At 43.5% G+C, this 26,218-nt stretch overlaps 1 protein-coding gene across 24 annotated transcripts in view; it reads left to right on the top strand.

Annotated features, from left to right (window-relative positions):
* Positions 1-26,218, top strand: part of Ncoa2 (nuclear receptor coactivator 2) — a 235,123-nt gene that overhangs the window by 136,447 nt on the left and 72,458 nt on the right. For 22 of the 24 annotated variants that reach the window (NM_008678.3, NM_001302702.1, XM_030252088.1 and 19 more), the window contains 2 exons: positions 13,068-13,172; positions 16,302-16,474. In NM_008678.3, coding sequence (NP_032704.2) covers positions 13,087-13,172; positions 16,302-16,474 — 259 coding nt within the window. In that variant the 5' untranslated portion in view covers positions 13,068-13,086. Of the gene's footprint in view, positions 1-375; positions 11,930-12,355; positions 12,515-13,067; positions 13,173-16,301; positions 16,475-26,218 lie in introns of those variants that run through there. The other 2 variants (XM_030252082.1, XM_030252083.1) reach the window with 2 other exon arrangements.

Below are 26,218 nucleotides of genomic sequence, written 5' to 3'. Positions count from 1 at the left end.
ATTGTCTTTTAAAGTCCTGCTTTGGTTCTTTGGGGTATTGTTGGATCAAGGTTTCCCCAGTGATTTACAAAGACATGTAGCCATAGATGGGAAAACTGTGCTGTGAGACAAGAGTGCATAAATCTGCAAGGCTAGAAACAGTGCACTGAGTTTGGGACTTTTGGGGGAGATTTTGTCTTATTTTGCATGTTTTTATGCTTTTACTTTATAGCTTTGATTGAGTAGTTTCTCAAATTTGTTTCTAAACACAAACGCAACATGGAGTCACTAGGGAATTTTTTAAAAATTAATTAATGCCAGGCGGTGGTGGCGCAAGCCTTTAATCCCAGCACTGGAGAGGCAGAGGCAGGTGGATTTCTGAGTTCGAGGCCAGCCAGGGCTACACAGAGTAACCCTGTCTCGAAAAAAAAAAATTAATTAATCTTTTAGTATTGGTGGTCAAAGCCAGGACCTCATGTGCTATGTCTGTAATCATAGAACACTATTTTTAACATGAGCTTATGAGTCCAAAGTATACATCACAAGAGTCTATGTCACTAGCCAGATGATCAGAAAGCATGCTCATCATCCTTAAGTAGCTCGGGAAGTTTAATACACCGAGGTATACTTCCAACCCAGGCATTGACTGTAATAACTAAAAGCAGGGGATGCTGGCCGTCTGCAAAGGAGTTGACATCAGAGTGCCCGCCTTGCTGGCTAGAAACCCAAGTGCAGTCGTGTGGATATCAGTTTAATACAGCATCAGGAAATGGAACATAGGCTTCCACCATGACTATACTAACTCCTTTCTGAACTCTACATCCCAGAGAACTTGGAAGGAATAGTGGAAAAGTAGAAACAAGCCAGTGTTCATCCTGATAGTGCTACTGAACCTTGAGAGGATTATACCAAAGAAAATAAGTAGTTTGCTTATTTTAAAAGATTGGAGACAGAAGGCCAGTCATTGACCACCAGTAGCTGGGGCAAGTAGAAAGGACAAGATGTCATTGCATATCAAGTATGAGTTTTCTATCTGAAGATGGAAATACTGTGAAGTTAGGTAAGAAGATATTTGTATGACTGAAAACACATATTAAATATATTAAGAGTGAGAGGAGAGAAATCCAGGAAGGTTGATGGGCGCCAAGGGGGGGGTGTGTTTATAAGTGTTACATAGCAGTGAAAGAGTTTGACACTGTGTGCCAGATGCCCATGAGCTCGGTGGTTTTAAGCTTGTTTAGAGGTTCCAGCTCAGCTGCTCATATACCCTGGGCTGAGGACTAGTCATCCTCTATTTGTGGATAGTCAGCATCTTTGACCCAGTGCACTTAAGGAAGAGTGCACCCGTCTAGCCAGCCTGACCAACTAGCAGGTGACAGATGCTTTGGTCAGTCCAGCCTCACAACCAGGTTTTACATTTGAATATTCCAGAAAACTAAAAAGGGAGAATTGACAGAAGAAAGGTGAGCTTTGGAACCTGCTAGTGTTGGAGGCGGGGCACCAGCCCGTAGACCTACATCCCCTGTTTGGATCTCAGAGTACAACAAACTCTGAAAGGTTTCCCAATTCATTTGTAGTAAACTCTGACCTAACAAGTGTGAGATGACATAAACTCATCTGTCCTGCCTGGTGTGAGTGACCGTGTATTTCATTGTGGAGATAGCATCGAATTTGATTATAGAACACTTCTGTAGATCCCTCCTAGAGGCACTACAGAATAAGCTGTCTTCCAAGTATTGTATCGAGAGGCAGACAGGGAGAGGCGTGAATTCTAAAGCCCACGTTATTTGGCTCCATTTCTTTGATGCAGGGGATGTAAACTCCGTGATTTGGACAGGGGTGAAAGTGAAGGGAAAGCGAGAGCCTGAGTTGGTGGTACCTAAAGAGGGATTCAGACTAATGGAACTTCCCCCCAAGAATAGGGGAGTAGTTTGAATGTGCCTTGCATACAGTTTAAAGAGGAACAGGTAGAACATGATACTACCCCTTCCCACCTCAGCAACAACTTTTACAGTAATATCTTGGAGAACCTAGGGGTGGGAAGGAGAAATGGCTGGCAGTGGTCTGTGAGAATAAGTCGGGTATCCTCTGAGATGGCAGAAGGAAAGGGATCAGTATCTTCTGAGATTGACTCCATGAAAGCTGGAAACACAGGCTGACCTGAGAATAACGACGTTTCTGACAGGACTAGGAGCAGTGTCATAAACCATGAGGAGTCTGTGGGGCTGTCTCTCCCGAGAACATGTGGTATGCTCCATCAGTCCCCATCTGTCCCCTTCTACGAGAAACAGAAGCACTGTAGGTCACGGGAGCTAGGGATGATGGAAAGTCAGTGAGAAAAAGGATCCCAGTTCTTCATACCAGTGACGGTCACATGAGGAGACTAAAAGTACTGGTCTCTTCAGGGGCTGGGGGACGAGGTGACATTCAAGTGGGTACACCTGAAAGGAGGATAAGAGCTAACCATGGCTGAAGTAAAATGGAAGTCTGATCAGACCTTTGGAGACAGTAATTACTAGCTCTTCACAGCCTTTGAAGTCACTCAGGGAAACAACCAGATTACGGCTGGGAAGGAAGAGCTATTCAGAAGCCAGATCTTCACTGATGTAAAAGACTGTGTGGCGACTACGGGATGCTGGCGAAGCTCCACAAAAGGAGAGGAGATGGACAGGAATGTTGTTATTTATAGTCCTTGTCCTTCATGAAAGGAATTAAGGACCAGGAATATGGAAGTAGGAACTGGAGGAGAGACCATGGGAGAATGTTTCTTACTCAGTCTCTCCTCATGGCTTGCACAGACTGCTTTCTTATACACACCCGGCCACCTGCCTAGGTGGGCAGCTCTGCTCCCAGTGGTCTGGACCCTTCCACATCAGGCATTAGCCATGATAATGTCCCACAGGCTTGCCTGCAGGCCAATTTGATGAGGGCTTTTTCTCAGTTGAGGTTCCCTCTTCTCCTCTGATAGCTCTAACTTAAGTTGACAAAAAAACAAAACAAAACAAACAAAAAAACCTAATTATGGTTGTGGGTGGAGAGCATGTTCCACAGGAGCTGGGTTTTTAAGCAGTGCACCTCTAGTTGGATAGTGGCTTCCAGCTCTTCTGCATACTCTCTGTATGTGAGAATCCAGCAACTTCTAGAGGACTGCACTACAAGGAAGAGGTAGCCTGTCAGAGAGCCAAAAAGAACCAGTAGTTGATTGACACAGCATATTATCACACTGGCTTCGCTCCTGTCGTCTTCTTGCCCAGTAGTTGTAGACATTGTTAGGTCTTTGTGATCCCAGGTCATCACCCACAGTCTGGAGTGGAGCCAGAAAAGGCAGTGCTGTCTGCAGACTCCTCTGCTGATTCCTTTGCTGTCCAAGTTTGAGGACCTCTAGGAATCCACCTGTTTTTATTTTTTATGTGTTCACTGTACATGTGTATAGCATGCACATGCCTGGTGTTGAGGGCCAGAAGAGGACTTCAGGTCCTCTGTAGCTGGATTAAGATTCTCTCAGTCACTTTGTGGGTGCTGAGAACCCAGCCTGGGTCCTCTACAGGAGCAACAAGTGCTGCTTATTGGGACCGGCTCTCCAACTCCAGACTCCCATTTTGCTCTCATCTCTACAATAGCACATGGATGTGAAGCATACTTCTGCATCTACAGTATTCCTACAGTGCGGCCAGAAATCTTGTAGGGAATGCAGAGACACCTGGTTTCTGCTGACCAGTCTAAACTGTAAAGCTGAACTGTGCTTTAATTTTCAAATGAGCAAAGCCTTTCTAGAGCTCAGTGTTGCTCTCAGTGTTGGCTGTGAGGCAGGAGGTCCTGCAAGAGTGCTTGCTGTCAGGGGATGCAGCTGGCTTGGAAGACAGTCTGGCAGGGCCACACATATATGTATAGCATGCACAGTCTGTGTGCTCTAGTCCTCACAGGTTTAAAGGAGACAGGCAGAAGTGGATTGAGTTACATAGAAGGAATTCACTATGCTGTTAACTCGAAACAAAGAAACTGGAAAATAGGAACTGGTTAAATATTTATGGTTTACTCGTATGAGAAATTATAGAGCCATTAAAAGTTATTCTTTATTTGCATGGTGGTGCCGTGGTGGCACATGCCTTTAATTGAAGCATTCAAGAAGCAGAGCCAGGCAGATCTCTGTGTTTGAGGCCAGCCTGGTCTACAGAGTGAGTTCCACAACAGCCAGGGCTACACAGAGAAATTCTGTCTCAAAACCAAAGAAAACAAATTTAAACATTTTTAAAATGCTCATACAGATAAAACTTAGTGGCCTAATATTCTTTTTTTTTTAAGATTTATTTATTTAATGAGTACACTGTAGCTGTCTTCAGGCACACCAGAAGGGAGGGTATCAGATCTCATTACAGATGGTTGTGAGCCACCATGTGGTTGCTGGGAACTGATCTCATGACCTCTGGAAGAGCAGTCAGTGCTCTTAACTTCTGTGCAATCTCTCCAGCCTGTGGCTTAATATTCTTAATTTTACTAATTTTCTTAATATTAAGAAAAAGGAACAAATGTAAAATTAGACGTGTGCATATGCATTTTAATTGCTTAGCATGAAAGTTTTCAAGGTTAGTGGTGAGCATATGCAGTTTTGTGTGTGTGTGTGTGTGTGTGTGTGTGTGTGTGTGTGTGTGTGCTCTAACCCACAGCATTGTGCAAGATTTAACAGTTTACTGGTGTGCTAGAACGGGTGCCTGTGGCATGTTCTCCATTAGGACAGGCTGAATCCCCCCCATCTACTCACACCCCATCTCTGCTTTCTGCTCCCTCCTCCCTCCTCACCTTGATCTCTTATCCTTTCTCTCATACCTAGAATACAGTCATTTCAGTGATGTTATAGAGCACCCCTGTGTAAACTCTAATGTATTGACCTATGTTGTACTAACAGAGCAGGTACCCCTACCTCCATCTGTAGTCCCTGCTGTGAATCCCAGCCACCTCTGAGTTGGTGGCTACTTCAGGACACCTCACTCTTCTGAACCCAGTGATGGTGTCTTAGACCAACCAAAAAGCCAGATTCTTGTAAAGCCAGATTCTTGTTTTCCAACCAGTTTATTCCAGTTGTACTTGTTACTATAATTGCATATTGATCTTGAAATTTGAATTTGAAAACATGTATTTGTTAGAAATAATAAGATACGTCATGTGGACAATTTCCTGTTAAACGGGGACATGTAAGACATCTATAGTAGCTGGGGGAGTGATGTTCTTTTAGGTAAACAGTGAAGAAGCACTCTTAAGGGCTTAGTAGGGCTGTGTAAAGATGCATGCCTGCAGTCAGTGCTATGGAGCCTGAAGTGCAGGGACCTGAGGTGAAGGCCAGTCAGTATTCAGTATTCAGGAGGCAGTACACCCCTGTCCCCCAAAAAGAAAAAACCTTAAGTCTTTTTAAATAAATAAAAATGGGAAATCATAGCCCCTTCACTGCAGGTCTGGTTTACACCAGGAAGTGCTGAGAGAGCAGTAAAGATGGATATTCATGCTTATGTACTTATGATGAAATGCTTAAAGTTACAGGCATCATTTTCTATAATTATCTTTCACAACTTTAGTGTTCTTAATCAGCCAATTACTATTTCTGATTTTACAAGGAAAGTTTTCTGTTTAGAGTGAAACTGAGACATCTTGGTGTGCCTGAGAAAGTGCCTAGCAACTTCCTTTCTTTAAACTCTGCGGTCTACAACAGTAATGGAGTCTTATGTATTGACCCACTGGATAGTTCTGAAGGATGTGTGTTTATTACACAATGAAAAAAAGAAAGATTCTATCAAATGATGAAGTAAGCCTTTAATAAGTTAGATTAAGAAAATAATTTCTATAACACATTCAAGTTTATAAATTGGTCTTTTCAGTGATCATTATGTCCTGAACAGATCACTTTAGTGCCCACATTACAGTTAAAATTAAAATTGAGGGACAATTGGGTCCCTCCTACCTCTGCATTTGAGTGCTGGGTTTGAAGGTGAGTGCCATTGCCATTCCTGGCAGGATTAACTTTTGAGTTCTAAAATGTCTTATGTGCCTTGTTCATGTTTCAGAACTGTTCTCTTGGTGCCTTGTTCTCTTCCTGTGTGCAGTGGTGGTGAGCTCACACAGGACGGGTGAAGGGCACGTATATCACTGTATGAGGCACTCAGCCAGTGTCAGTTACTGAGTCACACCTGAGTTTGAGTCCAGCCTGTCCTTTGGTATCTGTGAGACTGAAGTTGCTTTGCAAGCAGGTTAGAGAAGTTAGATAACCAACAGGGTGTATATGTGTCCATCTCAAGACATCAGGCAGAGTGAGGTGTGCAAAGTGTCTGTGTGCAACCTCCTCCTCCTGAGTGAGTGCTAACCAAAAAGCCCCAAGGAAAGAAGATGCTGTAGGGTGAGAGAGAGCGCCATGGAGGTCAGGAACAAAGCTGATTGCCTCAGGCTGAAGGCCTTTGACATCTTAGTCATTTTCTCACATCAACTGGGAAGGCTGTTAAGTCTCAGAAAGAAATTATAAGTAACAGTAAAGAAAGATCATTGAATTTACCTTTGACAAGTTATGAAAGTCTAACATAAATCTTCTTCCTCTGCTCTTGGTTTGCTGATTTCTTTACATTTATACTTAAGCAAATTGGATTTTAAAATGTTAGCTGGAAGCAGGCACCTCACTTGCAGTGCGGAGAAAATGGCTTATGGGGTGCAAGGAGTGGTGCTCTTTCTGTGTTTTCTCATCTGATGCCTTATTAAAAATTGTCTTGCTATTTCTGTCTAGATTCAAAGAGCCCCGTGAGTGCCTGCACTGAGGAATTTAGCCTGAGAGGACGCAGAAAACAGAAACTGGCTCTAGCCAGTGATGTCACACTGATATACCCCAACCCTACCCCACCCCCACACCACTTACATATTCTGCAATGAATTTTGCCAGTGAGGCATTTGGGGCTTGGGGGGAATTTCTTTCTCCCACTTTAAGGAAGATGTAGACATGAAAATGTCACAATGTAATATTTGTGTCACCAGTGACTATGAGTCAAGACATTCATTTGATTATAGCAGTGCACATTAAAGAGCCACCACCCGCTTCTGTTTAATGTGTTTATTACTGTCTTCCCAATGGCATCTTGAAGTGTCTTTCACTAAAAAATTCATGAGTATTATTGGCTTTCAGACAGAAAATACAATATGTCTTTTAGTAACTGTCTAATAGACCACTTTAAGGCCATTATACAAAAGTAAATCTAAGAGCAAAGCATTTTGGGGAGGAAGAATTTTTAGCTTAAACATTTGTTTATACAGTCTTCTTACTCTTGCGTAGAAGAGGATCTGGAACGCAGAAGGTAGTTGCCGACGCCATCTCCTTGGAGAGTAGTTGTAGGGTGTGTTGTTTTCTTTAGTCCTGGCAACTGCTGCTGTTGTAGTATTGAAGTCATTTTCTTTTTTTTCTTTTTTCTTTTTTTCTTTTTTCCCTGAGACAGGGTTTCTCTGTGTAGCCCTGGCTGTCCTGGAACTCACTCTGTAGACCAGGCTGGCCTCAAACTCATTTTCTTTTCTTTTTTTAAGATTTTTATTTATTATTATACATAGGCACACTGTAGCTGACTTCAGATGCACCAGAAGAGGGCGTCAGATCTCATTATGGGTGGTTGTGGGCCACCATGTGGTTGCTGGGAATTGAACTCAGGACTTTTGAAAGAGCAGTCACTGCTCATAACCGCTGAGCCATCTCGCCAGCCCCCTTGAACTCATTTTCTAATGAGGTTGTTGTGTGCCTGACCTGCTGTTTCTTTATAAAGTCAAATATACAATATGGTACTGTAAAGGAGTCAGATTAAACTGAGACTCTGCTTCCAAATAAGATGTCTTTCATCATGCTTTCCTTAGAAGTGACTCTTGTAAACGTTTGCAAGCTAACAACTGTCAGTGTGGACAGTGCATGTACTGGTGTGCAGTTTGTGAGTCTGAACATGTAGGTAACTGTGGGAGCCATAGTGTTGTTTAAGATGAAGTTAAAAGGATTCCTGTGTTCTAATAAAAATTTAATACTCCTTGCAGGAAAGTAATACCCCATTTTACTACCTCAGATACTTTAAACTAATATATGATGTCCTCTCTCCATTTGGTTTTTCTGTGTACTTTCACCCACATTAAGTACGTGTCTCGTTCTGCTTCACTTTGATTGGTATATATCGTGCTGCTTTGTTTGTGTGAATCATAAGTATTTTTTATATAATCTGTATATTTACTACATTAAGTGAATGTTTATTTAGCTGTTGGGGCAAAAGTTGGAATCTTATCAGAGTAGCGCTTGCCTGGGATAGTTTTGACCAGTGAGCACAATTGGGAACCAGGTTATTTCCAAAATGTTTGTCCCCTCTCTCTCCTCTTCCCAGTACTCACAAGCAGAAGATCCACTTTGTCCGTTCAAGTATTAGCTACTGTGTTTTCTTACGTGTATCAGAGAAGGCCCAAGAATTGTGAGTTTGTATAATACAGAGCTCCTTCTCCCTGGAAAGTGTAGGTAGATCTGGAGAGAATTGAGAATGGCTGTTCTCACATGACCTGATAAACTGGGGAAGCGCAGTGAGTTTCTAAGCAATGGGCTCTCCCTCAAAGAGCAGAGATGGAGGGTAGTCTTTTATGTGTGTTAACGTGCAAACATTTCTCGGCGTTCTGAAAGGTGGTCCCCAGCACTTAGGCAGACGGATTGGGAGTTCAGGTCTGCTGTGGGCTACAGAGGATAACCCTGTTCAGAAAACCAAGGGCTGGAAGAGTTCTTGTCTAGCGCTCTCAAGGCCCTGGGCTTGATCCCCATCACTGAAAAATTGTGCAGATCCAGCTACCATTGTGCACCAGTTTCGTGGATCTTAAGTGAGCCGAGAAAGATTGGAAAGACCTGGGCTGTGGTGGTGCGCACCTTTCCTCCCAGCATTGGAGAGGCAGCATTGGGCAGGCAGATCTCTGAGATTGAGCCCAACCTCTACAGATTGAATTCCAGAACAGCCAGGACGACGAAAAAGGCTGGCCCCCATGGAAAAGCTATGATCAAAGGACTTGTTTTACCTCTCTGTGTGGACATGTATCATTTCTGTCCATCTCAAAGTCAGGAACTTACTAGGGCCCAACTCTCAAACTATGTCTTTTTGGAGCTAGGAAGAGGCCTGGTGCTTGGTGGAGTTGTTACATGTGGAGTTAAGCAAGGGTGTTATCCTTTAACTGAATTTGTTTAGCATATAGTAAATCTGACAGGTTTACAGGCCTTGTTTGGAAGATGGCCTGTGCTGATAAGAGATAAAGTGCGCATTTATCACTTGCAAGAATTCTGGATGATTAACTAGCTCTAATGTCATGAGGCTGTTTTGCAAACAACAGCTTTGCTGCCTCCTATGTTAGATGGATTCGCTCTGCAAACAAAGACTGCTTTCTTTAATTGAATTGAAATTTGACATTTTATATTGCTTTTTGTCACTTGCTGAGGACTTGACTATGGGTATTGTTCATCCCTCCCAGATATTGCTACTTATAAAAGCTGAAGCTTGCTGAATTGTGTGTCTATATCTCTTCCTTCTTCTACCAAGTACATTCAAGCTGATATGGAGGGATGGGAGGACAAGCCTCCTGTCCCAGGGAAAGCACTGCCATTGTGTGACTATTGATAACAAGAATGGCAAAAAGAAACATCTCCAGGCTTGTCCTTCACAGCTCCCATCAACTGGTAAAAACTGGTTTGCCCCCAGTCACTCTAATTATGTCAGCCACCTCAAGTTTTATTTGTGTCCTAGTCAATTTCTGTGATTTACAGTGAAGTCTTAAGTTTGATGGTGACATGTTCGAGAGCTTTAATTTCCTGGAAGTGTTGAAAACATGCAGAGATGTAGAGCATACCTTTACTCTTTCCCATTTCATACTTTAACTTTGGAAATTAATGTACAAAAATACATTAAAACTCATCTCTATGTAGTTTTATTTTGCTGTGAGGTATTCTTCTGTAAGTCTGAAGTCGATCTTATCCATCTCACCCACCTATGTCACCTCGGCCCTGCCTCATGTTTTAGTGGTACATTGAAGTGTTTTCTAAGTGATCTGGAGAAGGTACAGTAAGGGTTTTAAACTGTCATTGGGCTACAGGGCACACAGTCTTTGTTTTTAAGATTTATTCATTTATTTTATATATGTGAGAACACTATAGCTCTACAGATGGTTGTGAGCCTTCGTGTGGTTGTTGGGAATTAGATTTTTAGGACCTCTGCTTGCCCTGGTCAACCCCGCTTGCTCCTGTCATCCCCTCCCCAGTCAACCCCACTTGCTCAGTCCCTGCTTGCTCAGACTCAAAGATTTATTTTTTATTATTATATCTAAGTACACTGTAGCTGTCTTCAGACGCACCAGAAGAGGGCGCCAGATCTCATTACGAGTGGTCGTGAGCCACCATGCGGTTGCCGGGATTTGAACTCAGGACCTTCAGAAGAGCAGTGAGTGCTCTTACCTGCTGAGCCATCTCACCAGCTCCAGTGCACACATTCTTGATTGACTCAATCCCTCGAGTCCAGTTGTTGCAATGTGCTTGTTGGCTGCTTGTGTGCATTCAGTTGTTATTGTGTGAATTTAAAGGAGAATTTGAAGCCAGTGTTCAATCCCAAATTAACTTTCTGTGACTAGCAAGCACTTATTTTAATTGTTGAGAGGTTTCTGGCCTTTCTGGCAGTATGATTTTAATATGCATGGTGATAGTTATATAGCTCTTATCTTCAATAAAGAATCATCCACACCTTCTGCTCTTGAGTTTTGGTTTGGTTTGCTTTTGTTTGCGCTGTCCTAGTGAAGGCTGTTCTTTATAACTTTATATTTTTACAACTTGCTGACAGCTGATTCAAGGGAAAAGTTACCTGGACCACTTCTCGGGAGATTCCTAGGTGTGAAGCTTTCTCTTTCACAGTCGTGAATGAAACCTTGGGAAATATGGCTCAGAAAGAATTAGGAAGAATGAGTGTTTGTAGCGTGTTGTCCCTGGCTCCCCAGCCCTCTGTAACTCACCCACTTCATCCCAGCCTGCATGGCCCTCTTGGATCTCAGTGTGGGAATGGATCGCAGCACTGTCCCTGTACTCATCTCCATTTGCCTTGTTTCTCTCTTGAACAGCAGTATTCTGTCTCTGCCCCCCTGCCATGTCCATCTACAGTGACAGGAAGGCAGGTGTTATATACTGAAGTAACAATCATTTTGTGCACAGAAGCCCTTGTTGGTTAGATCTTGTGACTTTTTCCATGGCGCTCTGCCTGTAGTGAATGAAGACCAACTCACCCATGACAGGCAAGGCAGGAAGACGTATATGGATGACTACCTCAACAGTGACTTGCTAGTGAAGAGCAAGGGTCCTCTCCATCGAGGTCCCAGACCTTCCCCTTCCACCTCCTCTAGGCAGCCTGTGCTACGGATGCCAGAGGTGTGACTCCAGCTTACAGAAAATCAGTAGTGTGCAGTAGCAAGTTTTAAGGTCACATGGCTAACCACGCAGTGAAGCTTGGGCCTCAACGTTAGCCCTTGGCTACTTAGCAATACAGATTTCAATGTGAGGTGTGAATCTGTAAATTGGCTTTAGTACATAGCATAAACTAAGTGAATTCAGCACTTATTATCAGGCAGAAAGTAGAGCAGGACCTTGGGACTTGGTTACATTGCTTCCACCCACAGGAAGCACAGGCATCAGTTCTCAGATTGTATGTGACCATGTGACCTCCTAAACTGCATGTGCCATTGCTGCCACCGCCCTCTTGCTGATGCTCCCTAAAAACAATTGGTTCTGTAAAACACATGACTCGCAAAAAAAAAAGAGAGAGAGAGAGGGACAGAGAGAGAACAATTGGCCCTCCTGCTCGCTTGGATCAGAACAGTGGCCAGAGGAGTGTGTGTGGAGCACTGAGACTGAGGGCTGGGACCACACCCAAGTCGACCGCAGACAGTTGGACTGGTAGGTGTCCATGAGGCCCAGGTCTCTCCACAGCTTTCCTTGGCCAATTTTACTCTTGCTGGTCCTCCTGGTCTGTGCTGTGTTTTGGGGGCTCCTGGGCTGCTACTGACCTCACCTTCTCGCTGGATTCTCCTAGTCTATCCAGAGTAAAGGACGGTAGCAGTCTTTCAGGATGAAGAGTGAGCATAGGACGCGTTTCTAGGAATGAAGTACCACTGACTCTGGAGCTTGTGGGCTGAGCTGTTTTCCTTTGCTGGGCATATCCTAAGCCCTTTAAATAACTCATAAGTGAATTTTTCTCAGAACCGGTGATAGGGCTTTTGTCTCTTCTAGAACTGTCACTTTGTCCTTGCATGCAAGTCACATGATGGCCCCAGTGGCGTCCAGCGTGAGGACACTGGGTCTCTTTCTGTGTGCCCTTTTCAGTTTCTCATGGAAAACAGTTCAGCAAGCGGAAGCTTTATCAGGGCCTTCCTCTCACAACCATTCTAAAGACCCTTGGTGATTATACCTGCACTGCCAGAAAAGGGAACCCCAGCAGAACGTGAGAAAGGAAGGAAGCCACCTTGCTAGCTTAAGAGCAAGGTGAACTGCCCGGGGGATGGGGGGGGGGGGGGGTATGAGGTTGAAGGAGGAGGCTTGAGGCTTGAGGGGGAGACAGGAAGGATCTCCATTTTGACAAGGGAGTCAGATCTACCAGGCCAAATTTGGAACCCTTTATAAAGGTGTTCCTGCCCACTTCCCTAGACTGTCTGTCACCGAGCCATTCCAGCACACACAGCACATTGGCAAACCCAACACAAGAGACTGGGAAGAGCTTGCAACACCTGTCATTTCTCTGGTGCAGGAGCACCCTCAAAACCAGAGACTAGCCAGGCCCAGGCTGACAGAAAGCAGCTCATGGTATTGTTGAGTCTCTCTGTCTAAAGAGCCTGGGCTCAGTGAGGCGGGAGGGGTTGTTCTTAATATTAACCTTTGCTCTTGCTTAGCCTTTAAGTGTGCATTTATGCACACCCTGTGTTCAGAACTGCGGTCGGGCTTGGGTTGAAGTGGGCAGTCCTTACACCTTGGCAGGCAGAGTGCTGTGACAGTTTACTAGGACTTTCTTCACGCCCTTTTCCCATGTGTTCTGTTTTAGTTGCTGATATGTGTTCAAGATGAGTGGGATGGGAGAAAACACCTCTGACCCGTCCAGGGCAGAGACCAGAAAACGCAAGGAATGTCCCGACCAGCTCGGACCCAGGTGAGCCGATCGTCAACCAAAGAAACCGCCTTGTCTGTTAGTTTCCTGTGTGTGTCTTCGTTTATTGCTTTTGCATCGATTTAGTATAACTATTGTGTTCAGCTTTTCTCTTTAATGATGAATTTTTATGTAATAGCTTAAATTTTGAATATGTGGATTATTTGCAGAATCTATTCCTTTTAAAAAACATTTTTATTGCCCTTGTGTATTTTACTTTTATAATCAGTTCATTGCCATAATGTTTTAGTTTTCCATATTTTTTAATTAGGAACAGAACATTGTAACAAGTAGATTTTGTAGTGAAAGATTTGCTATTTGTTTGATACTGAGTTCTTATTTGTCTGTTTGTTTGTTTTTGTTTTGTGGCATGAAGTATTCAATTCAGTTGTTTTTTTAGTTAAAAATAAATTGTGGTTCTTCAGTGACTAAAACAAACACTTCTAAAACAAGTTGGCAATATCATAATGGCAGTTCTGATTTCAGGAATTTCCTCACGGTAGTGTCTGTATGTGCAGAGCACTGTAAGTGTGAGGTTACTCATTTGCATCCTTGCTTAGATTCATAAAAGAGCAGGAAACAATTTTTGCAGAGAACATTTTAAGATGGTGTGTGGCCTGGAACACAGTGCAAATATGATAAACAATAAGGCTAGTATTTTTAAAGGCCTCCTAATACTGAGGCACAGAGCCAGTAGTGGTAGTGTACCCTAAAGTCTGAGGCATGAGGAGTTTAAGACCAAGCTGGGCTACAAAGGAGTTGGGGGCCAGCCTAGGCTACATATATAGTTAGATACTATTCCAAAAGATGCTGTGAGAGAGAAAGGGCAAAGTTCAAAAGATGATTTTGGAGTATACCGCCTGTTATATTGAAAAAACAATTTGGAGAGGAGGAGGCATGTGCATTTGTGTTGTAGAGTAATGGCTGCTCCCTGCTTTGGTAGATTAGAACCGGTGCAAAAGGGAAACAAAGGTGGAAAGGTTTGCTTCCCTGTTGCTGTGATGAAACATCACAACCAAAGCTCTTTCAGAAAGTGAGGGTTCATTCATGATAGCAGGCAGGGAGGCAGAGCAGCAAGCTGCAGCCCGGCTGAAGGAGTAGGAAGCAGGGGAGCAGACTAGTTGTAGCACAGTTGTAGCCCGCCCAATCGTGTACTTCTCCATCAAGGCCACGCCTCCTAAGCTTGTCTTTACAGGGCCACCAACTGGGGACCAGGCATTCAAGTGACTGAACCTGTGGAGGACATTTCTCATTTAAACCACCACAAAGAGAGATTTTTTTTCCCCAGACTTTTAATATTTTCAATCCTGTAAATGTTTTTTGTTGTTGTTTTTGTGTTGTCTTTATCTTCCCAGATAGGGTTTCTCTGTGTATCCCTGGCTGTCCTGGAACTCTTTTTAGACCAGGCTGGTCTCAAACTCAAATAGATCCACCTGTCTCTGCATCCTGATTGCTGAGATTAAAGGTGTGTGCCCACCACACCCAGCACCTAGAAATTAGTTTTAAAGTTAAATAAAAACAGTGCTCTAGATTGTGTGATTAAAAACAACAGGAATGTGGGTTAGAAAAAGTTACCTAGGCGGGCATTGGTGGCGCACACCTTTAATCCCAGCTCTTGGGAAGCAGAGGCAGGCAGATTTCTGAGTTTGAGGCCAGTCTGGTCTACAGAGTGAGTTCCAGGACAGCCGGGGGGTAGGGGGGGGAGTTACCTAGAGAAGTGGAGAGAGGTTAGAAAACCCATGGTTTAGGCTATTCCTGCAGCGCTGATCACAGGTCTGTCTAACTCCCTCTCCACACCCAGCCCTGCTACCTTTTACCCTCAGGTTCCCAACAACTTCTTGGTCCGCTCCACCTGCTGCTGGCTCCCAGATTTCCCTTCATGCTTTAGTACCCCTCTGGGGAGAGAGGTTCCAGAGGCCACATAGTCTCTGGGGCTCAGTTGTGGTAGCAAGGAGGGCAGCCCTTCCTTGTGCTGTCTCCAGGGTCTTGTGCCTCAGCTCCTTTTCTCACTGACTTGCCATTTATCCTGTCTTTCTCATTCTAAGAGAGAGGGGTATGGGGAGGAGCCAGGTGAACCGGGCTCCTCTAAGGCCCTCTTTCAGCCACCTCCTTCCTGTGACTTCAGTAAAGTAGAACACCCCAGAAACGAGGCCAAGGAGACACAGACCCTCTTCCCCGCACTGCTGCAGTGCACTGGCGATCTTGGGCAAATCGTGGAGCCACTAAAAAGGGAGAATCGTGTTAAAAATCTTAGGTTTATTAATTTATGAAAATAAAACTAATAGATTCCAATGTGAGAATCCTGAACTTGCAATTAATATTTTGTGTTAATTTTAAATTGATATTATATATGAATACATATAAAAGTACAGAAAATTAAATACAGAAAACTAAACAACTCAGCTTCTTTCCTTGTTTTGGGGCCATTTAATGGACTTCTGCATGTACACAGATAACTATATTATTTTCAAGAGGAAATTTGGAGTTTTGTTATTTTGTCAAATTCATATGAGAAGATTTTTCCAGTTTTGATATTTTTCTCCACTCACTGAAGTTCAGTTGAACTCTGACCACTTGGCTTGCCTGTCATTGGCACGGACAGCGCCCATGGGTCACGTGGGCTTTGCTTAGCTGCTTTAGCACTTTTTACCTTACCTGATTGGATCACAGATATTCTAAGGAAGTCTTTAGAAATTACAGATCTAAAAGAAGAATCTAAAGGTGTTATAAAGATTTGGTTTTTATTACCCTTTATGATTACCAAAATAAAACAAAAGCGTGATTGAAACTTACGTTTCCAATTCTAATTACATTAATTATAACTTGTTCCTTCTAAACTACCTTAAGTAGACGTTGACTCCTTACTAACTCTGTCCAGCAGTAAGGTCAGTGCTCACCCTGTCAAGCTCTGTTGTAGGCCAGGGCCGTGCTGCCCTCGCTGTGGTGAGACTGGAGATGAGCGATGAGCATGCTCAGGAAGCCATCCACAGAGAACAAAAGAGAAGCAGAGATACCAGATCACTCCCTCGCTCTTACCTGCTTTCCTGAGCAGGCAGCCTGTTGTCTGTGTTCACATTTAAAAGAGTTTAGCAGTTTCTTTCAAATAAATAGTAATGTCCCGTTCCTTCTTAGCCCCAAAAGGAGCACTGAGAAACGGAACCGCGAGCAGGAGAATAAGTACATAGAGGAGCTGGCCGAGCTGATCTTCGCAAACTTTAATGATATTGACAACTTCAACTTCAAACCTGACAAATGTGCCATCCTAAAAGAAACTGTGAAGCAGATCCGCCAGATCAAAGAGCAAGGTAAGAGGACGGGAGGGGTTCTGCGCCTCCGCGTGGGTGAAGTCCCCTGAATCTTATTTCTTACACTTAAATTATTGATGAAATGATGTCATATTACCAGATGAATGCAAGTATCACTTGCAGGGTTTATAAACAGGCTTTACATAAAATCCAGCCGTTCCCTCAAGACCAAGGAGATGTAGGTGAGCCACTGATAGGACTTTGCATCTGCGAACGCCCCCATATCCCTAGAGTTTTGGCTGGTGTCATTACAAGTGAGGGCGACTCTTCTATGTAATCCCTGAAGAAGGAAGCAGGGAGGACCTCCTGCTCCATCCACTTAGCCAATTGGTCTGGATTAGAATTTCACACCCTGAATGATGGAGCCTTCAAAGGCTCTAATCGCCAGTAAAGATCCCTTTATGAAGTCACAGACATCCTTTAACAGCTTTCTTTCCTTGGTTTTCTCCCCCTACCTCCCACCCCACCACCCCCAAAATTGTTTTATACTTCCCTCTTGAAATTTTTGCCTACCTAAAAAAAATTATAATAGTTTTTAAAACATAGTTGACTTTGTAGTGCCAAAAATAAATCTAAGGCATGTACGAGCAAGGCTCTTTTGCTCGAGGCTGGCGCGTGCTCTGAAGAGTCCACACACTGAGATCCTTCAGGTGTGAGGATGGTTACCTCTCAGAATGCTTTTGATGAATTATGTAATTTATATTCTTTTAAACTGCCTTTTATATATTAGTTGAAAAAAACAATTTCAGGAAAATTGTATCTTTGTCTTTTTAGATCTTGGAGCCTCAAACTCTTTTTCCTCCAAGGAATGATAAAACTTTACCTCTGGGGTGGGGGCCTGTCGACACCCCCCACCCCGACACTTTGGGGTTTAGCAGGTACCGCTAATCTCATCTTGTTAGGTTCTTTCTTTGTGACATTAGCAAATGGATCAAATACTATCCCTCGAACTTGTAGGGGAATTGCTACCTGTAGTGTGCGTAGTGCGTGAAGTCTGTGCTTTTGATAATAGTAAAAAATGTAAGCCTGCTGTTTCAGGTCTCCAAAAATCTTGAATGGTTCCATTTTTGTGAGCATTTCATGTTACAAGTTTGGTGTTTCAGATAGTCATACTCGTATTTTCAACTACAATGAGGGTCTTGCACAACCTTGGTAAATCCCCCTTCCAACCAGAAACCACATTAAGATGTGTCCCGCTGGGCCTGCTTCTCTGCAGGGTTCTCTCATCAAGCACACACCACAACCACCCAGAAGCAGCCATGTAAGCACCCCATAGGTCATAGTCTCAAAGCAGGACTGGGCAATTTGAAAGGCAATGGGTTTTGAAACAAGAAGAAACGTTAAATGTCAAATACACAAAAGTTAAATACCAAGAAGAGAAATATACTTCTAAGTTCTCAGTAATCTAATGCTTTAAGAATATTCCTGTTTTAATAATTTTTAGTAATTGTATCAGACAGAAGTTAGGTATGCACCAGTGCCAAAGAAGAGTCCTTTGCACCCGTGCAGTAGGGTTTTTCCCTCTCTCTCTCTCTCTCTCTCTCTCTCTGCAAGGCTTCTCAGATATAATTGAGCAGTGACCACAGCTGGCACACGTAGCTCCTGAAGAGTGAGCGGTACCAGCCAGGCAGCCCACTCCTGCCATGGAAATGTGGTAGGTGTGGTCTTCTTTTCCACATTAAGCAGACACTTCCTCCTTCCGGTGGAAAACAAAGCAAAGGAGGCTGCCAGGGGGTACTCTCCTGCTTCCAGAGAGGCCTCGAGAATTAAAAAGTGAAGAATGTTTTCCTAGGGTCAGAACTCTCTGGGATGGAGCAGTTGGACCCACTTTGATTTCTGTCTGCAGCTGACAGCCAGCCAAGGTTCAAAGTACCACATAAGTTTGGGTTGAGCTCTTGCCTCTCCCGGTGTCTTCTCTGTTCTGAACTGAGCCCCCAGCAGTCAGCATAAATAAAACCCAGCCACTACCTCTGCCCCGGTCCTAAGCTTACCTCATATCTCAGTCGGTCACACTGTCAGCCTAAATAAAATTATTTGAGTTATTGAGGAGAAAATGTCCATGATAATCACTAAACCTGTGTGTTTGGCTCAGAGAAGGTAAGCTGTGTCTAGGGTATGGCACTAAAGACCACTGAAGAAGGCTCCAGGTGTGTGCGGGCATCAGCTGTGAGTGTGCATCATGGGCCTTGTTCCCTCAGCTCTCCATGTGCCTTGTAAATTGAGGAAAATGGAACGAAATGTTAAAAATGGCATATACTTCAAGAATTTGGAGGGGGAATTACCAGGTGTTTAAATTAACCATCGTTTCAGACACAAAACTTTATGAGATGCTTTACTCTGACCAAATGTGGTAACACTTGGGAGGCAGAGGCAGGAGGATTGCCACAAGTTCAAGATCAAACCTGCTTTACATGTATCCTAGGCTGGCCAGAGCTACATAATAAAACCCTGTCTGGAAGAAACCAGCATCTAGGAGCAGACACTGGAGGCAGGCATCCTGAGGAGCAGAGCAAGGCTCTGATAGCAAGGGTTCGAGACTAGCAATACATCACTGTTCCGTTTGGAATTCCATTTGCCTTGATGACTTTCTGTGCCCACAGTCATAGAACCTTAGCTGGTTTGTTTGGGGTTGTTTTGTTTTGTTTTGTTTGTTTGTTTTTTGCTTGTTTGTTTTTTTTTTAAACAAAGGTAGTAACTGGTTGATTAAGACCTCATGTTATGACTAAATTCTCTTTGACAGTTTTCAGTAGGAGCCAGTTCTTTTTGTATGCTGGATGCCTTGTTATATACTTAGGTTTGCTTGTCTACTTAATACTCCAAACATGGAAAATAGCAGTTTTACTGTTTTCCCCTCTTCCAAATGGAAAATCTGAGATATGGGACAGTTAAGTAGCAAAATGTCATGCTCTAGAGGGAATGTCGGGTGGAATCCTGATAACCTGGCCTCATAGCTACCCTCAGATCCACACAACTTGTTAGTACTAAATATGACATTTCTTTGTATTCTAGTGTGGTGATGTTTAAAGTCTCTGCCTTCATCCATAACTTAGAGTTATCTTATGTAACAAACACCAACTCGTCTTAACTGGAGAACTGCTGTTGATATATCCCACAGAATGCTGAGTAAAGGGGAAATACAGATCTTAGATTTTGGATTACTGTGTCCAATTTCATTCCATTTAGCAGAAAACAAAAATTCTGTACAAAATATTTGGGGTACAAATATTTAGGACTGTAAAAAGGCTACCAAGTAGAGGGAATTTTAAAATTAAGAACATTTCTGCTGTCCTGTTTATGTCTCCTGTTACTCCAAAGTAGCCACACATTGTATTTCAAAAATAATTAAAGTGAGTTTATCAATTTAAAGTGAGTATGAAAATTATATAAGTCTGTGGGCATGGTAGTATAAGTGGGAAATCCCAGCACATGGCAGAAGCGCCAGGTGTTCAGACACTGTCTTTAAAAAAAAAATCATTGAAACACATTTTATTTCATTGCATTTGGATTTATCAGTTAGAGCATCAGTTTCAAACTTTTGTTTCACAAAGTTGAAAAAAGAAGAGGCTGTATCAAGTATTCAAGAATATATTTCAAAAGAATATGTGTTGATATACATGTCATCGCAGTTTTTCATTACAGTTATTCTAGAGATAACATACGGTGTTGACATGAGAATGTGGGATTCTAGATTGCTTCACACGGGAATTTTACCTGATAGGATAGCATCACTAAGTGAAGAAGGACCTGGAGGAGGAGGGCAGGGGCTTGGTGGAGCCGGCAAAGTTAAGCCAGGTAGAGTGGTACGGCCTTTAATCCCAGCACTCTGGAGCCAGCCTGGTCTTACATAGTAATTTTAGGACAGGTAAGGCTCTGTCTCAAAAACATTTTTGTTAATTATGCAAGTCAGTTGTTAAGCATAGCCGTCGTTACTAACCATGTGGACGTGGAAGCCGGTACACTAAGCAAAGGTGAAGAAAATGGCAGTGTTTCTTACCTCTCTGCTGCATGCTCTGGGATGCATGCGAGCTGTGCCTCTGCCTACGAGGCTGGCGTCCTGGCTAGTGGTGCCTACTGTACCCCTACTGTGGGAACACCTGAGGTCAGGAATGTGGTATAGTTACATTGAAGTCCACCATGAGGAGAATATTCCTGCTACAGGACTGGGACACTCAAGTTTGTGATTTTTTTTTTTTTTTTTTTTTTTTTTTGGTGGCTGTTGCTCTAGACTTTAACAGTCAGGGAGAGGATTGATATTTTGTTTCCACCATCTTAGCTCTGGCAGCTGGCACATGAATACACACAACCTGATAGACAGCAGAAAGTCACTCATGGATGGACAGTTACATTTATGGGTATGATTTAACCATTAGTTCTCTTGTCTACTCATTAATTTAAATGGAAACTAGCCATGAGTCGCTACAGAACAAGAGTTCAATGGAAGCGTTCTCTGAGAGTCAAGTGACTGCATGTTTACAATGACAGTGTATGTGTCATTCTCATTTGTAAGTTACGAATGCACTACTTACCTTTTACACTAGAGAAATATGCCATAAACATTGTGTTGCACTACACACACTCAAAGAGCTGGCTTTAAGCATTTAGCAGTCGTCTGTCATTGAGAGGGCAATGGCGGCAAGACATTCAAACACATATCCGCCTGTCTGCCTGCTTGCTTTCTCCCCTATGATTCTGTGACCTTTACTGTAGGTGCAGACCCTGCTGGACAAGCCCAGGCGATACACTAGGGCGAGCTTGCAAACTGGGACAGAGGATGGAGAGCACATCTCCACAGGGACTGGCTGAGGCAGACCGTGAACCTCTGGGTGTGTTCTATTCTGCTTCTCTTTGTGTTCCTGAAGCCTGTAGCTGTACAAGGCACAGAAGCTGTTTATATCTGAGTGTGAATACAGGAGAAGCTGCCGTGTTTAAGGCTCTTACCTGCTGAGCTGTCTCTCCATCTCTTACGATATGGTTTTACTTAGCAATATTCAGACTGCTCCAGACACATTCATGCAGATCTTTATTCCCTTATTCTTCCTCTAGGAAACCTGTTGTGCTCTCTACCTCTAACCTCCATACTCCTTCAGGCTTGCTGTTATCCTGTGTGTTGTTAATGAGGCAGATACCCAGAAACACTAGGCTGGCTGAGGGCCTCAAACTGATGAGTGACAAAGTAGAATTGACTGCAGCACCTGTCTGATCGTGGCCATGTGTGAAACTTCCTTGTTTTGTTTGTTTGTTTGTTTGTTTGTTTGTTTGTCTGAGGAAAGAAAAATCATGTTCCACAGAGTAATTTCACAAGGTTCATGGGCACTAGTTGCGCATGGATGGAGGTAGTTTTACTTGTATAATTGCGAGCTAGTTGTGCATGGATGGAAGTAGTTCTACTGTATTATTGAGAGCAGCCCTGATGATTGAGCCCTCTGACTTCACCCATGTCTGTGGCTCGGCCCCAGCACCTCACAGCAGGACAGACCACCTGGAGCTGCTTCCTGAGAGCTCCTCACAGCTGCAGTTTTTTCTTTTCCATTTCTTTTCCTTCCTTTTTTGTTTTTATAAGATTGGGTTTCTCTATGTGCTGAGATTAAAGGTGTGTCGTCGTCCCCCCATCCCCGTCTGCATTTTGAACAGGTGCCTTTAATTTCTGGTGAGCATCTAGTAACTAAGACGAGGTTATTTCCTGTCCCTGAAGATGCTACAATGCTGATTGGTGGGAAGGGTCTCTTATGTCACCTCACCTTCGGAGTACTGTTGCTTTGCCTTCAAAGCATTCTGACTTCACTATGGTTTCACGAGGAGCCTAAAAAGGGGGTACAGTGGTGTTCTGTGTAATGGTGGGTCCTGCTTGTTGTATCTCAGGTGGTCATAGTAAGTTGAGTGGATCTCGGCAAGTCTGGGGTGGAGAAGAGTGTAATCACCGAGCTCTGGGGAAGAGGGCACTGCCTGTGGTGGGGGAGGTGGGACATGGAGTGCACGCACTCATCAGTGTTCTGCAGACACACAGCGCTTCATGGGACCATTTATATTTTGGGGGACAGAAATACCTGGAAATTTGGCACAACACAGTTGATCACAAAAATAAGATATAGGACATAAAATAAGAGTCTTCCAGGCAAAAGAGACTTGCATGACATTAAAAGAAAGAACTTACTGCCTCTGTGCCAGGAATGAAGCTCAGGTGTCAGGTCCCTGCTCACACTGGCCTTGCCACATGTCAGTCAGGAGACACCTCCTAAACATTTCAGATCTCTCTCTGCAGAGACTGCAGACGGTGTGCTCCAGCTGTCCAAACTCTAGCACTTGTGCTAATGATGGCCCCTCCCTCTGTTAGCCAGCTGTGTACCCTGTGAAATGTGGGTTCATCTCTATACTATATGGGAATTCTGTGACTACCTGTCCTTTATTCATCTTCATCAAAAGGCAAAAGTCAGCTGCCACCATGGAGGTGAGAGGCCATCCTGGCAGAGTGCTTCCTCTGTCCTAAGTTTTGCTCTGCTGTCTTCATATCCTTTGATCTGTACAATGCCCCTGTAGAGTAAGTCTGCTTATTCTCTCAGTTTTACAGGGGAAGGCCTTGGGTTAGGGCTGGCTGCTCTAAAGCTACAAGGCCTCAGATCTAAATCTCTACTTCGTTCCCACGCCTGTGTGTTCAGGGAGCCTGTCATCCAGCCTGCCCTGGTGGTTTTGTCTGCCATTTGGAGGAAGTTGTTCTGAGCAAATTGGGTTAAGTGTGGACTCAGCTGTTATTCAGGATGCTTCGTGTACCGAGAGGAATATTTCTTACAGAGCTCTGTTTTAAAGGATAGTATGCATGTTCAAGGCAGGTCATGTTTTTCAGTAGCACACACGCACGCACACACACTTTAGGAGAAAAAAAAAATCCCAAGAAAGAATGTTATGTGTGGGAGGGAAAAGAAAAGAAAAAACAACAACTTGGTATTTAGCCAAAAGTAGTGACATTCCAAGCTTGTTTTCGAGTATTTGTTTTGTTCACTGTTAATTATAAAAGAAGAGTCCATCTGTCAGTCAGTCAGACTGGTGTTCTGTTGTCTCATCATGTTGTCTTTTCCATCTTAATAAGAGGCCATGTGCTCTGATTTCAGGAGCTGATATTCACTGACCATCCCAGTACTCATTGCCTCATTGGCCAAAAGTAAAGAGCTGCATGTGAGGGCCCAGGCTGGACCACTGTCTAGCAGAGCCAGGGAGTGGCACTGTGAGGGCCCAGGCTGGACCACTGTCTAGCAGAGCCAAGGAGTGGCACTGTGAGGGCCCAGGCTGGACCACTGTCTAGCAGAGTGTAGTGGCTATTCCTGGTTGTCAACTTGACAATATTTGGAATGAACTACAATTTGGAATTGGAAGGCTCACCAGTGACCCTTATCTGGAGGCTTGGAGATCCTTATCTGGATCTTGGTTTGAAGATCTTGAGCCATAGTGGCTATGGATTCCAGAAGATTGAATCTCCGAGTTAAGGAACACACCTTTAATCTGGGCTATGCCTTTCATCTGGGATTAAAGGTGTGGTGGAACACACCTTTAATCTGGGCTACACCTTTTGCTGGAGACAATATAAGGACATTGGAAGAAGGGAGTCTAGCTCTAGTTCTTGCTCTTGCTCCTTCGCCTGCTTGCTGCGTGAGACTGAGTAACTGCTAGATCCTTGGACTTCCATTCACAGCTGCGACTGAACCATTGTTGGGAATTGGGCTGCCGACTGTAAGTCATCAATAAATTCCTTTACTATCTAGAGACTATCCATAAGTTCTGTGACTCTAGAGAACCCTGACTAATACAGAAGTTGGTACCAGGAGTGGTTCTAGAGTAACAGAAGTACAAGGATGAATCTTTTAAAATACTGGAACTGGCTTGTTGATCCACCAGCACTTTCAACTATTGAAACCTCTCCAGATTCTCTCCCTCCTGGGAGCTTAGAGAATTTTGAAGACCCATGGTTGAAACTATATTCCGAACTTAAAGAAGCTAATGCCCTTGATTTTCTTAATGAATTAGGTGATTCAGTGCACAAAGCTTTCTACAAGATGGGGAAAAAATCGAAAAATGATTTTACTGGCTGGCTGCTCTTAGTATCTGTGGAAAGAATGATGAATGAAAGGAAGGAGTTGTGTGATAAAATTGAAAGGCTCCAGACACAAGTAAACGATCTAAAAGTTGCTAAGTGTGTCCTTGAAGAAAATCTTCTCTCTTGTAGCAATAGAGCTCAAGTTGCAGAAAATCAAACGGAAACTCTCATTGTAAGGTTGGCTGAACTACAGCGAAAATTCAAGTCTCAGCCTCAGAGTGTGTCGACAGTTAAAGTAAGGGCTCTAATTGGCAAAGAATGGGATCCTACAACATGGGACGGGGATGTGTGGGAAGACCATGTTGAAGCTGAGAGTTTTGAATCTTCAGATTCTCAAGGGTTTGCCCCACCCGAGGAAGTAGTACCCTCAGCCCCACCCCTTGAAATAATGCCTTCGCCACATGAGGAAATTAATTTTGCAGAGTCTGATAAACCAGCAATGACTTTCACTACTGATGTTTCTCAAGGCCCACCAATAGTTTCTTCTAGACCTGTAACCAGACTCAAAGCAAAACAGGCTCCTAGAGGGGAGGTAGAAAGTGTAGTCCATGAGGAAATTCGCTACACTACTAAGGAGCTTAATGAGTTTGCTAATTCATTCAAGCAGAAACCTGGTGAATATGTGTGGGAATGGATTTTAAGGGTGTGGGATAAGGGTGGAAGGAACATAAAACTAGAGCAGGCTGAGTTTATTGACATGGGTCCTCTGAGTAGAGATTCTAGGTTTAATACGGAAGCTCGCATAGTTAAAAAAGGTGTCAAAAGTTTGTTTGAATGGTTAGCTGAGGTCTTTATCAAAAGATGGCCTACTGGAAATGACTTGGAGATGCCTGATATTCCGTGGCTTAGTGTTGATGAAGGGATTTTAAGACTTAGGGAAATTGCAATGCTAGAGTGGATATATTGTGTAAAGCATAATTGTCCACAATGGGAAGGTCCAGAAGATATGCCTTTCACCAGCTCTATAAGACGCAAATTGGTGAGAGGGGCACCAGCACATTTGAAGGGTTTTGTTCTTTCCCTTTTCCTTGTGCCAGATCTTAGCATTGGAGATGCTTCTGCTCAATTAGATGAATTAAATTCACTGGGTTTAGTTGGATTCCGAGGTAACAAGGGCCAGGTGGCAGCATTGAATCGCCAGAGACAAGGTGATTCTAGTTATTATAATGGACAGCGTAGACAAAAGAATGTTTATAATAACATACCCAGTAATGGTCAGCACAGGAGAGGTGAAATTTATAATGGCATGACTCGGTTGGACCTTTGGTACTGGCTAACCAATCATGGTGTTTCCAGGAATGAAATACATAGGAAGCCTACTGCATATTTGTTTGATCTGTATAAGCAGAAAAATTCTCAAACAAATGAAAGAAAGGCTACATTAGATCGTGGTAAACAGCCAAATGAAAGAAAGGCTACATTAGATCGTGGTAAACAGCAATCTCGGCCAGTGAATCAATTTCCAGACTTGAGACAGTTTGCAGATCCGGAACCCCTTGAATGAAGGGGTGGCCAGGTTCCTCTGAGGAAGGATCTTGATAAGACACTCAAAGGTTTTGCTGTTACCCTTTCTCCAGTTCTTCCCCAGAGGGACCTACGGCCTTTTACAAGGGTAACTGTACACTGGGGAAAAGGAAATAATCAGACTTTTCGGGGTCTGC

This window comes from Mus musculus, chromosome 1, assembly GCF_000001635.26.
Source record: "Mus musculus strain C57BL/6J chromosome 1, GRCm38.p6 C57BL/6J".
Classification (NCBI taxonomy): domain Eukaryota; kingdom Metazoa; phylum Chordata; class Mammalia; order Rodentia; family Muridae; genus Mus; species Mus musculus.
Note: the sequence above shows the minus strand (reverse complement) of the source record. Positions and strands in the feature narration are given on the sequence as shown.